General features: G+C 37.2%; 1 protein-coding gene across 1 annotated transcript in view; it reads left to right on the plus strand.

Annotated features, from left to right (window-relative positions):
• The window catches only part of ZNF713 (zinc finger protein 713), a 41566-nt gene extending 34813 nt beyond the window's left edge, over window positions 1-6753 (plus strand). The window contains exon 5 of the mRNA XM_047714308.1: window positions 5301-6753. Coding sequence (XP_047570264.1) covers window positions 5301-6358 — 1058 coding nt within the window. The 3' untranslated portion in view covers window positions 6359-6753. The remainder of the gene's footprint in view (window positions 1-5300) is intronic.
• Window positions 6754-15659: the final 8906 nt, after the last annotated feature.

Raw genomic sequence — 15659 nt, forward strand, 5'->3', positions numbered from 1 at the left:
AAACCATAAGAGACCTGGAAGAAAACACAGGAGAAATCTTTCATAACCTTGAAATAGAGAAATCATTTCTGAGTATGTTTCAAAATCTAGAAGCCATAAAGAAAAAGATTTATACATTCGACAGACACAAATCCCTGAACTCTGCATGGTGTAGAACAATAAGCAGAGTAAAAAGGCAAGTGGCAATAAAGGGAAATATTTGCAACTTCTATCGAAAGGGCTAAGCTCCCATTAATAAAATGCTCCTCCAACTCAGGAAGAGGCCAACAGCCTAATAGAGTACACACATCTCTGAACAGTTCCTAGATAAAGGAATACAAATACATTTAATGTAAGAAAAAATGTTCAGCCTCGCTCATAAGAGAAACACAAACTGAAAATACAGATTACCTTTTCTCATCTCTCAGTTTAGCAAAAGTCCAAAAAGTTGCCCACACTGTTGAAAACTCTGTAGGGAAGAAAGCACTCTCATACATTGCTAGTATAAGATGAATCACCCAGTCAGCATAAGGGTTAGGGTTAGGGTATGTATGAGAGTGCTTTCTTCCCTACAGATTATCACAGGGGGTTCCCTTTCCAGACAACCCTGTTTGGTATTAGAGACTGTTTGGATGAATAGACATTGTCTACAGTCACATGTTTTTGTAAACGATTTTATGGGAACTGAGCCACACTCACTCTGTCACTCATATTGTATGTGGCTGCTTTCACTCTATGACAGCAGAGTTGATTAAACAATAAAGCCCGTATGACCCAAAACTTTAAATATTTACTATGACCCTTTACAGAAAAAGCTTACCGACCTGTCAAAGCAGTAGTTTTTAATTATTATCAGCATCCTCATTAAGAAATTTTTATTGCAACCCATAAGATCTGTATAATCTATACAATTGAGACAGTCTTACCAAAAAACATTTATCCTTCTATGTCTGATGAACTGATAGTTTCTAACCTTTTTTAGCCTGTTTTCTCTCAGTTGTAATGTATTATTCTATCCACTAAATTAATATTATAACCCACTATAAATCATGGCACTTTTTTTTTAATTAACAAAAGAGAACTAGAAATACTATAGTACTTTACACATAGAAAGGATAAACTTGGGTCACCTGGGTGGCTCGGTTAGTTAAGCATCTGCCTTCGGCTCAGGTCATGATTCTGGAGTCCTGGGATCAAGCCCACATCAGGCTCCCTGCTCTTGGGGAGCCTGCTTCTCCCTCTCCTGCCTGCTCGTGCTGTCTTGCTCATAAATACATACATACATACACACACATATACATACATACCTACAATCTTTTAAAAAAAGATAAAATTTTAAAATGTTTTCCTCCCTCCCTTTCTCCCTAATTCTTTCCTTTTCTCCCTTCTCTCCTTCTTCCCCTTCCTCTCTCCTTTCTTGTTTCCTTTCTTCTGACTTCTAAATAGCTTATTTCAAAAGGCATTGGATGAGGCTAAGCAGGGTAAGTTGTCTACTAGGTGAAGTATGGCAGTAGTGCAGAAGGCCTTCCAAGATGTTGTGGCTGCCCAGTGGCATCACAATATGCTTATTCTAAGATCCTATCTAGAAGGTATCCCTGCCTAGATGCAAAGGATGTCAGAGGTCTAGGTACCCTAGAAATCTAATTTTATTAAAGGCTCATAACCCCAAGAGTTGATCCAGGGAATATGGAGTCAGTGGGGACAAATAGTTACCATATTGAGACTACAGTAGTTCTATGCAAATCCCCTGTTTTTCTTGATGTAGAGCCCCTGGGCTCCTGCAAGAATAATGAAAGCCTGGAAATCCCACAATAAGCTAAAGAACCTTAGTCTGTAGCTATGACCAAGATATTGCACTTACTTAATTTAGAACTTGGGCACAAACAGAATGCATGTCATTCTCACAGTGTAGGCACAGGAAGCTCTTCTGCTTCCGTGTCTGAAAACACTTTCTTCCCAACTAGCACCTTTTCCATAATCTCAGACAACAGAGGCATAGGCAATATAAGATGTGATAGGAAATCGATTCAGGAGAAGTATAAAGTAAGACTTGGGAGCTTCAGTGAATGGTTGGGTTTCTAGCCAGGTAAGGCCAAACCAGGAGGAAAGTAGACAGTGGATAATGAGTGAAAGGCACCAAAACATCATCTCAAATACACAGCTTGATGAAAGTATTCATCCTCATCAATGCCCACCCCCCTTTCAAGGTAAGTTGCAGTCATGTCTGCTAACATGGGGGTTTGGGCTAAGTAAGGAGCTAGAGCAAATGGATTAGAGTTTGTTCTTCACAAATGTTCTTCACAGATAGCCCAAGATAATCACTGTCTCAACCTGGAGTCTAGACTCTGTACCCTGGCATCCCAATGGGACATAGATAGATAGCCCTGTGATTGAATATCTGATGGGCCTTGAGGGTATCCAGAGTAGGGGAACAGTGTCTATATGGTCCATGCATTGTCACTCCTCCTGGTATCAATAGATGACAAGTCTGCCAACCAGTAGCAATTTTCCCTTTTCACTCAGAAGTAAGACATGGAAAGCAGGCCATCAACAAAGGTGGCCATGAGTATGTTGATCAAGCTGCCATGCTTCCAGGAATAAACAGGTTTTGGAAGCTAGGCCTTAGGGGATGAAGGCCCTGAATTGTACTCCTAGGCAGAAGGAGTTGTTTCCAAACTCCAGCCAACCATTCTAAACATTTTGGAGCCAAAGTCCCTAGGCAGACAAAAGTGTTTTGGCTGAAAATAAAGTGGCTCAGTTGATAATTTGGTTGAAAACGTCAATTGGTTTAAAACAAATATTTTAAATCACTGTTTTTTCCACATATAATTTTAGACCAGAGTAAGTTCTGTTTATGTATCTTTTTGTATATCTTTAAGCATATTGATCTGTTTTTAACGATTTTCTTTTTCTTTCTACAACTTCTATTTCCTGTTCAGCCAACTAACCTTTCTTGCCATGCTGTTTGTAATAACAGTAAGTCCAGTGAAGATGTGAATTGATTAAACATAATTTGATTTATCCATAAAAGTGGATATTTTACAACCTTTAAAAATTATGGAAATGTATTGTTGACATGGAAATGTGTTCCTGATATGCAGTAATGAAAAAAAAAAAAATCACAGACCTAGGTGGCTCAGTTAAGCTCCGGACTCTTGATTTTGGCTCATGTCATGATTTCAGGATTGTGAGACCAAGCCCCACATCAGGCTCCACACTGCTTAAGATTCTCCCTCTGCCCCTCCCTCACTTTCTCCCTCTCTTTTAAAAAAAAAAAAAAAAAGGCAAAATACAAAAGAGTATTATGGTGTAATTCCATTTTATTTTTCCAGGATAGTTTCTGGCATAATTATTAATGGTGCTCCCTTTTACTGTTAAGTGTCCTCATTAGGATGATAATCATATGTCCCAACTACAGGGGAAAACACTCTTTCAGCTTTTATATGCATTCCCTGTGGTTGAAAGACCAAGACTAGCGCATGACTTACATTTGAGAAAACTAAAACCGTCCAAGGTCCAAGAGCAGCTGACTGATAAAATGGCTTTTATAGGTGAGCCAGGAGAAACTTGAGTTAGGATCTGTCTGCACTTTGCAAGACTGTCAAGCCAAGGTATCATGGGTGTTTACGAGTCATCCAACATCTTTGATCTTGTCCAATAGGATTCATTGCTGTAGGGATGGTCCCAAGGTACTATCCAAATAAAGATTTATCTGTCCAGATCATGGAAATGAGAGGAGAAAGAGAGGTCCAGCTAAAACCTCCCAAGAATCATGAGTTCCTATTTAATCTTCTGCCAAGGTGAGAATGTGAAGCTGCTCAGTCATACAAAAATTGGCCTTTTAATCTCTTCCTCCACACAGCTTCTACCCTCAAACTCTTGTTAGACGGGAACTAAACAGGGGCACCTGGGTGACTTGGTCGGCTAAGTGTCCAACTGTTGATTCTGGATCAGGTCATGATCTCAGGGTCATAAGACTGAGCCCAACAACAGGTTCTGTGCTGGTGTGGAGCCTGCTTAAGATCCTCTCTCTCCCTCTGTGCCCCCCGCAACAAAAAAAGAAGGGAACTAAACAACAGTGAGTGAAGAAAGAGGTAGCCAGGGAAATAATTAAAGTGGGAACAAGAAATGAGAGCACAGCAGCAGGGGAAAAACGAGCAGGAAGAGAGTAGGATGCAGAAAGAGGCAGGTGGTGGGGAGAAAGGAAGAATATGACTCTTAACAGCCAAGGGGAAGGAAAGGGAATTAATTTTGGAGTTTTGATTATTAAACAGGTGACTGAACACTTTAATTACTGATTAGAGACTGTGTTTGTAACTTAATGTAACAGTAGGAGTATTTGTTATCTAAAAATTAGGGGGAACCATGGAACCTGCCCAGATCTTCATCCAGAAGCATAATAAGAATGCCCCCATTAAATTAAGTTTAAAGAAGTAGTAGGGGACTGGGCGCCTGGGTGGCTCAGTGGGTTAAGCCGCTGCCTTCGGCTCAGGTCATGATCTCAGAGTCCTGGGATCGAGACCCGCATCGGGCTCTCTGCTCAGCAGGGAGCCTGCTTCCTCCTCTCTCTCTCTCTCTCTCTCTCTGCCTGCCTCTCTGCCTGCTTGTGATCTCTGTCTGTCAAATAAATAAATAAAATCTTTAAAAAAAAAAAAAAGAAGTAGTAAGGGACTGAAATGAAATTTTGTTTTTATCACAATTCATGCTTGTTTAGAATATGATTTACATTTATATTTGTATGAACATAGAAAAAAATCTGGCAAGACAGGCTCCAAACTATTAAAAATAATGACCTCTAAGGGGCTGAAATTCTTCCTTATTGCATTTCCACATTATCCGAATGTGTTATTATAAGCAAGTATTCATTGTGTCATTTTAAGCAAAAGATAAAAATATGAAGGAATACTTTTTAAATAAACAGGGTCACTGGCACTACAATAGAATAATCCACAGATGAAATTTATAAGGTGGAGTACTTGGACCTGTCTTCCCCAAGTATAGTCTTTCCTCTAATATCTCCCACCTCTAAGCACAGAACTTTCTCTGAGATTTCTCGTTCTCCTTTCCATTACCTTTCAGCTATAGATACTCCTGGATGATCTCTTCTTATGATTACCGTACATGTTTTAAATTTCCCCCTGCTCACTGCTTTCCATCATCCTTTTATAGTCTCCCTTGTTACATGGCCATATTTTAAAACGTATGCCACATACATCTTGTCCACATTACTATATATTTCCTGTGGTAATTCATTGTGCAACAGTTTCTTTTTCAAAACAGAGGAGATGGCAAAGTATTTGTATGTTCTGCATTTCTTTTAGATGGGGAGAGTAGACCTGAAATCAAAAAAGCGACTCCAAACCAGAATATTTCTGATGAAAAACAAAATCATGACATGATAATGGAGAGACTAACAGGTGATAGTTTCTGGTACTCCATCTTGGGAGGACTCTGGGATTTTGATTACCAGTTAGAGTTTAACCAAGAAAACCAGCAGAGATACTTAGCACAAATATCTTTCACCCACAAAAAGATCACACAGGAGAGAAGCCATGACTGTGATAGATTTCGAGAAAACTATAACTTGAATGCAAACCCTATTACGCATCAGAGAATTCCTTCAATTAAAATACCCCTTAATTCTGACACACAAGGAAATAGCATCAAACATAATCCAGACTTGATTTACTATCAGGGAAACTATGTAAGAAATAATCCTTATGAATATAATGAGTGTGGAAAAATCTTCAATCAACATATTCTTCTTACTAACCATATTCATACTGAAGAGAAACCCAGTGAATGTGGGAAGGTTTTCAGCCACAACTCATCTCTTACTCAACCTCAGATAGTCCTTACAGGAGAGAAGCCCTATAAGTGTGATGAATGTGGGAAAAGATTCAGCCAGAGGATACATCTTATTCAACATCAGAGAATTCACACAGGAGAAAAACCTTTTATATGCAATGAATGTGGAAAAGCCTTCCGTCAGCATTCATCCTTTACTCAACATCTGAGAATTCATACTGGAGAGAAGCCCTATAAATGCAATCAATGTGGTAAAGCCTTTAGCCGTATCACATCCCTTACTGAACATCATAGACTTCATACTGGAGAGAAACCTTATGAATGTAGTTTTTGTGGGAAAGCCTTCAGCCAGAGGACACATCTTAATCAGCATGAGAGAACTCATACAGGAGAGAAACCCTATAAATGTAATGAATGTGAGAAAGCCTTTAGCCAGAGTGCACACCTTAATCAACATAGGAAAATCCATACTCGGGAGAAATTATGTGAATATAATAAATGTGAGAAAACCTTAAGTCCCAGTCCTTCACTTAACCAGCAGCACATAACTCATGGCGGGGGAATCATATGAATTTATAAATCTGGGAAAACTTTTGGTCAGATCTTTTCATCCCTTTCAATATCAAATTATTTACAGAGGTGAGAAAACTTAAACTTTTAATGCATAGAAACTAAATAAATTTAGGTCTTAAATTAGTAGTGTATTCCAAGGAGCACTTATAAATAGTGAAAATAACTTATTTTATAAATAAGATTATATTAAGAGTCACATTCCAAATCTGATATAAAGCTTTTTTCAATGACCAGGAATCTTGTAGGCAATAATCTGTAATTATTCACCTGTAACTTTTATGATATAAAGTTTTTAAATTATGTAAACATTGATTAAGGCAATGATGTAGTGTAACCAGTCACATAAACTTGAAATAAACATAAAGGCAATATTTCTCAAACTTTCATCATTTGTGTGTTTCGTTTACAGTTTTTATCATATTGTGTTTACTTAATATTTTCCTTTAAAGGGACTAAGAATTTTTAACCTTGTCCTAGGAAATAGTATTTGTGGAAATTATGAGTTTTATATGTCAATTATATCTGTTCTAAAATAAATAGATATTTATCAAAATATATATAACTTCCAAATTAAAAATATCTATTTGACGTACCACCTAAATCTGTACCTTTATTTGAGAAACAATGTGACAGGATATGATGGTGTTTATTTGTTTGTTTTTTAGCAACTTTTGCATTTTCATCAAACAAGTCCTAGGATCACTTTAAGAAGAGTCTTGGGGGAGACCGAGGGTCATAGTGATGGACTTTAAAAAATGATTCAGAGAAGTCTACTTTTCTATCCTGTTGTTCTAGTTTAAATTTCCTTATAGCAAACAGATTGTTTTCACTAAAATGGGTATTTCTGCTATATTTGTGGGTTTGGAGAGAGAGAAGTTTCTTCTTGTTGTTTTGTGTTGCTTTTTTTTTTTTCTATAATGACCAGGGGCTGAGAGTGCCTGCATCTCCCTGCACATCTGTGAAAGACAAGAAGTATGAGACTATCCCAGATGTTGAGCTGTGGTGCCATCATGAGGATAAGAACCAGGGAAGAGCCTAACTGGCTTATATAAACAACTAAGGAAGTATTACTAATTGGCTTAATAATTCATTTTATTTATTGAAATGTGTGTATATAACACCTTTCTCCAAAAAGAATTTAAGGTGGTTGAACTTTATTTTTATGAATACTGCCCTGTTTAACAGGCTATCACCTTTTGATGTTACAAAGCATTATAAATGTAAACTGTCATAAGCCACAAACAGCTGCACCTTTGGGGCTGCTTCAGTTGCTTGGTTTTCTGTTTTTCTGTCTCCTAAGTCATGGCTTGAAGAAGCCATGAAGCCTAGGTAGGATTGCATTTCCCCTTGCTTCCTCACCTTTTTTCTTCTAACATAGCTCTTAGCTCAAAGGCTTCTCTGACTTTTTCCCTCTGAAAGACTAGATTTTATAAAGTTCTTGGGGCAAAGTTGAATGCTTAAAGATTTTAAAAACCAAAACACTAAAAACAAAGAAAGTAACGAACTTGTTTTGTCACAAACTTTTCAAAGTACATTTATGCCCCATGCATCAGTGGATGTGGGATAGTTAATAAAATCCTGAGTTACTATAGTCAAGAAGGATTTTTAATAGTATTTTGTGTTCAAATGTCTGTGTAGTAGGGGTCCACTTTCAGGTCAGATCTGTTCTGGAAACAGCCACCAAAATGAGCTACACTTAACATTCATTTTCCATAAAGAGGGCACCCAGATTTCAGAAAGAGAGTGAGCCAAGGTGAAATCTCAGACAGTGGAGGTATGTATTAAAAGAAGTAATGGTTAATTACAATTGGTAAAGGCTTTGAACAAAGTTTAATTTTGCAACCAGAAAAAAAAAAAAAAGACCTATCCACAAAGAGTGTTAAGGATTCCAATACAAGGCAGTGTATCAACACAGGTAAAAACAATGGGATTTTCAGGAGAGTTTCAGCAGAACTTAGATAATCCTTGAAAAGAACTGTCTGGACTTATCCAGACCACAGTTGCCCCAAGATTTTCACCAATTCATCATAATAAATAAGCATTAAAAATTAGAAGCTTATTAAATTTCTTTGGGTCATAAATGATGATGCTTATCTTAGTTGTACAGTAAACTATATCATTCTGGGATCAATTTCTTTTCATGTCCTTTGTTCTTATCAAAATGTTGCAAGTTAAAGAGTGAACTCTTAGTATATTGATTATGTATTGTTCTTGGAGTAGAGAAGCCAGAGGAATAGTACTCATTCAAAAACCTGTTAGTTATTACTTATTTCTGTCTAGGAGGGCAAGACATTACCCTTTCACATATCTTAGTTCATTTGGTCCATCTAACTATGTCCATTGGTCCTTTATGAAAAGAGATATTAAAGCTTATACATAATAATAAACTATTAATACAGGATTTCTCTTTAGAAATGTCACTAGAACATGGGTCACCTACTGGTACAGTGAATAAAAATAGTGCCTGGAGCAGTATTTTATAACATATGAAAAATATTTGTTGAATATATTAAAGTTAATAAAGCAAAAGGTTGCTGCTCACATTAAAATCTGTGTAACTTTCTCAGAACTTCAGAATGTTAAAGGATCATCAGGTTGATAGATCCTCTTATGTCCAAAGGCCTTGCAGGCTTGGAGAAATATATTTGTTACTATTTATATTTTGATTAGTGTTTATTAGTTTTAGAAACACATTCTTTAAGCAGCCAGTATTCCTCTAATTATTCACAGCTGTGAAACTAATAAATAAAAACTTATGAATTTCAAAATTAGATATACCCACTCTTTTTAAGCACTGATTTCAATTTAAACACATCGAAGTGTTTCATTAAAATCACAAGCCTAAAAAATAAATAAATAAATAAAACAAAAAGTCACAAGCCTAAAATTTAAGATTGTATCAAATGTTTTAAATAACTTAAGAAACAGGGAAAAGGGGGCATCTGGATGGCTCAATCAGGCATTTACCTTTGGCTCAGATCAGGATCCCCGGGTCCTGGGATCAAGCCTCAAATCAGGCTCCCTGCTCAGTGGGGATTCCTCTTCTCCCTCTCCTGCTCCCCCTGTTTGTGCTCTCTCTCACTCTCATTCTGTCAAATAAATAAAAAAGAAGAAAGAAAAAAGAAACAAGTAAAAAAGGGGCACCTGGGTAGCTCAGTTGGTGAACCCTTTGCCTTCAGCTCAGGTCATAATCCTGGACTGGTGGGACAGAGCCCCACATTGGGCTCCCCACTCAGCAGGGAATCTGCTTCTCCATGACCCTCCTCTTGCTTGTGCTCTCTCTCTCTCTCTCTCTTTCTCTCAAACTAATAAAATCTGTTTTTAAAAAAAAAAGGTAAAATGTAACCTTAGTATTAATTATACCAAAACCATTAAAATGCTACCTACATTGACTTAATTTTTTTTCTTATCCTTATTTGAATACTTTCCCAGGGTTTCAGTTTTTCATTTGTTCGTAGGTTTAGGTTGTTCTTTCCAGGTACTATTTGAATACCTTCCTTAGGTTCTAGTAATCTTCTCTAACCCAAATAAGAATAATACTGTCAGACAAATTAAGTTGCAATTTATGGATTAATACCTGGCTGATTCTTAGGTCATCCATAAAACATATGTGCAAAGACTCTTCTTGGATCTCCTTTTATAACAAAATATTATTTATTATATCATGGAGCATTTTAAGACCTTTTTGTACAGATATGAAATTTTGACTCTTGAACTTTCCCAAAACCATCTATCCCATTGTCCTGTCATTTTGGTATAGGAATTTTATTGACTAGCATTATTTAAAGCTTCTTTTAAAATTCTCTTATACATTACCAGGAGAAATGGCACAACCTCTCTGGAAGGGCATTTGGCAGTATAGAGCAAACCCATTCTAGAAATTCACACTGAAGATACACCACTAATAATAATAAAATACATATGTCCAAAGTTGGTTATTAAAGCACTGGAGGAAAAAACTAAATGTTTACATAAGAAATATTTCTCAACAAACTATGGTACATCCACATAGTAACGTTCTATGCATCTGAAAAAGAATAAGCTAATCTGGAGTGAATGATACTTTCAGAATATGTTAAATGAAACAAGTGTGGAAAAGCGTACATAGAATGTTACTTTTTGTAAGAAAGAAAAAGAATGCACATGTATTTGATTATCTTTGCAAAAATAAATACAAGAAGGACTAACCAGAAACAAATAGGTCACCTATGGGAACAAGAACAGGGTTAAAGGGATTGGAAAGGAATGAAACTTCTCTGAATATATCTTTTTATATTTTTGAGTTTTGAACCATTTTAATGACTTGCAGATTCAAAAATGAAGATTAAATTTAAAATGATAGGTTTCTCCCTATCCTTGAATACAATACTGTATACAAATACGAATGAACCTAATTGTATAGAATATTGATAATAACCACACAGAAAAAAATCATCCCAATAAATTTTTAACACAGTGCTGTCATTGTAGGCAGTAAAGACAAAAAAAATTCAAAAAGCAATCTCAAATATACTTAGCAAGTTTGTTGTTAGTGGTGATATTATTTCTACAATTACAAAAGTATCTAGTGTGTACTGTAGCATTTGGAAAGTCAATCATTGATGTTGCTGGAGTGGGGACCAAGGTTTTCACTGTGGGAGAAAGGGGATAAAAACAAATAGTGGGGAAAGAAGAGGCACATTGTTTTTTAGAGGTTTCTGTTGTATGCCTGTATGCATGCACACAGGCTTCTCTATGTGTATTTGAATATACAGATAGCTACATCCTCTACAATATTCTGGAAGCAAAAAAATTCCTGTAGCAAAGCACTCACCTAACACCTAGATCTTGATTTCTAAATACCATTCCCCACTGAAACTTCTTGGAGAATTTGCTTATCCAATAACTGAGATAGGTAAAGTACAGGTAAGCCTGGATCACACTTTTTTGCCAGAAAGCAAGAAATTCACAAGAAATTCACAAAAACTAATGGAGGCAAGTTCAGAAAGACACAGACATCAAAGTAACAAGGTTCCCACTGGCTAATTTTGGAAAAATGCGGACTTCAAAATGAATGGGAGGAATAAAACAGTAAATTTAAAAATCCATTAGTCCATACAAATACAAAAAGTCAAAAATTTTAAAGGGGTGAATGCAAAAAAAATGAATCTATCTCAAAAACATACTTAGTGAAAGAAGCTAGACTTAAAATAGATACCATAGGATTCCACTTATGTGAAGCTCTAGAAGAAACAGTGTTAATGTATAGTGATAGGAATTAGGTCAGTGGTTGCTTCCGGAGGAGATGGCTTGACTAGGAAGGGACATGAGGAAATTTATGGAAATGTTCTCTCTTCACAGTGGTCTGAGTGTGTGTGTGTGTGTGTGTGTGTGTGTGTGTGTGTGCATTCATCAAAACTGATGAATACTTAAGTTACATATGCATCTCACTGTATGTGGACTACATCTCAAGCAAAAAATAACGTTTAAATGTGATGTGGGGGAAAAGGAAAGCTCTTTTTTATAAAATCATGCTAACTAAAAAATGTAGCAGGTGTAAGAGATAGAAAAATTACTAGTTCATAACCACCTTGGCAATAATTGAGAACCATGAATGAATGCTAAAACTCTTGGCTGAAAGTTTGTTTGGAGAACAATATATTCACACAATCTCAAAAGCATCTCCCCAGCAATGACTAATTATTAATTTTAATTATTAAGTATTAATATTAATCACTAATTATTAATTACAAAGGATTACAATGGAGAGATCTGGCAGACCCTACCTACCTCAATCAAAGATTAATATCAAAAATGGCTTCACTTATAATGGAATCTTTAAAAAAATGAATAAGCAAACAGAAAGTAGAATCAGACCTAGAAATACAGAGAATAAACTGATGCTTGCCAGAAGGGAGGACAGTAGAAGGAAGGACAAAATGGGTGGAGGGGAGTAGATGGTACTGGTTTCCAGTTATGGAATGAATAAGTCACAGGAATAAAAGGTACAGCACAAGGAAAATAATCAATGATATCATAACAGTGCTGGAGGGTGACAGGTGGTAGCTACACTTGTAGTAAGCACATCATGGAAGGTATGGAGTTCTTGAATCACTGTGTTGCACACCTGAAGCTAATGTAACAATATGTGTCAACTATACTCTAATTAATTAAATTTTTAAAGTAAAAAAAGTGGGACACACTGAAATCATGTAACTAGTGATAATAGTGTTCTGAGAAGGACATATCATATGTAATGTTCCTGCAAATAACATTAGCCTGAATTCACACATCAGGAACCATCAAGCAAAGTCAAATTGGGAGTTATTTTGCAGAAGAGTTGGCTTACACATTTTAAATGTCAGTGTCGTAAAAAAAGAAAAGAAAACCGCAAGGAAAGTACACGACAACTAAATGCAATGCATGATCGTTGGTTAAATCCTGGATCAATTTTTATAAACTCTATAAAGAACATCATTGGGATCATTAAGAAATTGTGGCTATGGACTCATAATATTGTATCAATGTGAAATTTTATAATTTCCCTGTGGTGATATATGAGGATGCAGACACATGATAAATGGAGTATTTATGGTTGAAGTGTAATTGTCTGCAAGAAACTCTCAAATGGTTTCCAAAAAATATATGTCTCACACACATGTGTATGTATCTGTATATACACACATATATATCAAGTGATTGTGTGTGTTTATGTATAAAATATAATAGCAAGAGAGGAAAAAAGCATGCAAAATCTTAACAATTGATGAATATTTGAGTGAAATGTCCATGGATTTGAGTGAAGGGTTTATGGCTGCTCATTGTACTATTACAATTTTTCTGTGGGTTTGAATTTTTTAATAAAAAACTTATTTTAAAAAACAACATTCATTGAACCTTTAAAAAGGCCCAAACTTTATAAAAAAGAATTAGGGGATGAAAGAAATGGTATTCTAATGTAGGAAGAATTTGAACATTTTATTGAACTGAGAATTTATAAGTTAGAGCAAAACCCCATAAGAATACACCTCCTGATAATGACATTTTGAATATAGCATGATAGCCCAATCAGCTACAAGATCACTGACACTCCTGACTACCACTCTTTTCTTCCTCTACATCACAGTCTTTTGATACTTCATCCTACACAACTATATACAACCACACATTTACATTTTACATAAATATAATGCTATAGTTTAGAGCATGCTGTCGTCTCGTAAGATGAAACCTAGAAAGTCTAGATTGCCAAGATATGAGAGATGGATGACGTGGAAGGAGCTCAAATAAGACAGAAGGACAGACATGCAAGGCAAGAATGATTTGTCTCCGAGGCCCACATGGCCATGTAAAAAATGAAGTTTAAAATATTCAGTAGGACTGAAAGGTAGAGAAATTGAGCATCATCTAGGGGGGATAAACCTTAACAACTTTTAAAACCTTAGAAGTAAATCACATTGAACAGCCTCCTCATTGTCTCATCTCTCAAATGCCAGTATACCAAAGGGCCCGCTGATTCACTGAAGGCAGACACCTGAGAATTACCTTAGATTTCTCTATCTCACCCTCCACTTCACATACAATCAGGTATGAAGTCCTCCCTGAAATAACTAGATTCAAATCCTTGACCATGTTCCCGGTGGGACTCCTGAAACAGGACCGCAGATGCATTCCTGTGGTACAAAATCATTCGTTCAAGAGGTTTAAGTATATTAATATTATTACAACTTTATTTGAGATATAGTGTTTTCCCTTGGATCCTTGAGTAACAAAAAGGACAAAAGCCAGCCTGGTTAGCTGTGGCAGACGTTATTAGTCCATTCCCTAAGATCTGTTCCTTTCGTCCCAAAATAATAGAATCCCTGATTTTTAACTGTGCACTTAGCCTCTCAGAATAAATTTCTCAGCCACCCTTGTGGCTACATGTGACCACATGACTGAGTTTTGGCAAATTAAATATAGGTAGAAGTGTGACTAAATTCCTAGAAGAGTCCTTAAAGGAAAGTATGCTCTTTTTCCCTTTCTCTGTTCCTACTGACTAGAATATAGATGGGCTAGCTGCATCCTGGCTTATGATGTAGAAACTATAGGTTGAGAATGGAAAATCAGCAATACAGAAGGAGCAGAGTTACTGGTAATCATAAGGTTGCCATTCCAGCTTTTCGCTGTGTAAATGTGGATGAGAGAAATAAACTTGTCTCCTTTAAGTCACTGTTTTGAGAATCATGCATTTGTAGACAACTTCATTTTACCAAATACCATAGATCTTTTTAAAGTTGTTGTCATCATGATGCCTGTGGTCATGAAGTCAGTAGACAGTTTGATGATGTAAGCCAGATGTCAGCAACCCTTTCTCTAAAGGGATAGATAATAAAGATTTTTACACTTTGGGGACATACAGTTCTTTGTTGGAGTTACTCAAATCTCCCACCATAGCACTAAGGCAGCCATAGAAAATAAAATCATGAATGGCCAGGGCTGTATTCCTGTAAAACTTTATTTTCAAAAACATGTGTAGGTATCTTAAGTATAGAGAGCAAATGGGTGTTTGCCAGAGGGGAGGTGTGTGAGGGGGTGGGTGGAATAGATGAAAGGGACTAGGAGTACTAAGTAACATATAGGATTCTTTAGTTAGGAGGAGTCAAGATGGCGGAGAAGTAGCAGGCTGAGACGACATCAGGTAGCAGGAGATCAGCTAGACAGCTTATCAAAACATTCTGAACGCCTACAAATCCAACAGATCGAAGAGAAGAAGAGCAACAATCCTAGAAACAGAAAATCAACCACTTTCTGAAAGGTAGGAGTGGCGGCGAAGTGAATCCAAAGAGACAGGAAGAGGGACCGCGGGGGGAGGGGCTGGCAAGCGGCAGAGCAACGGAGCACAAAATCAGAACTTTTAAAAGTCTGCTCCACTGAGGGACATCCCTCCAGAGGCTAAGCTGGGGTGAAGCCCACTCGGGGACAGCATGGTCTCAGGTCCCATGGGGTCACAGAAGGATTGGGGGTGTCTGAGTGTTACAGAGCTCACAGGTATTAGAGCAGGAAAGCCAGCTACAGAGACGGAGCCAAGGAGTGAACTCTCAACTCGGGGTTACCTTAAATTGTGGTCTGTGGCACAGGCCGCTGCTCTGTGAGGAGAGACCCCACAAGATCCGGGGAGACCCCCCCCCCCCCGAAGAGCACAGGGACCTGCGGGGTTTGGAGACTCCAGGCGGGGCTCTGTGCCAGAGACAGAGACGCTTGGTCACAGGCTGGGTGAGCTTGGAGCGCAGCTGAAGGCCAGGGAGACGGGAGTGATTGAGCGCTTTTCTCTGAGGGCG

The sequence above is a fragment of the Lutra lutra genome, chromosome 18, assembly GCF_902655055.1.
Source record: "Lutra lutra chromosome 18, mLutLut1.2, whole genome shotgun sequence".
Lineage (NCBI taxonomy): Eukaryota > Metazoa > Chordata > Mammalia > Carnivora > Mustelidae > Lutra > Lutra lutra.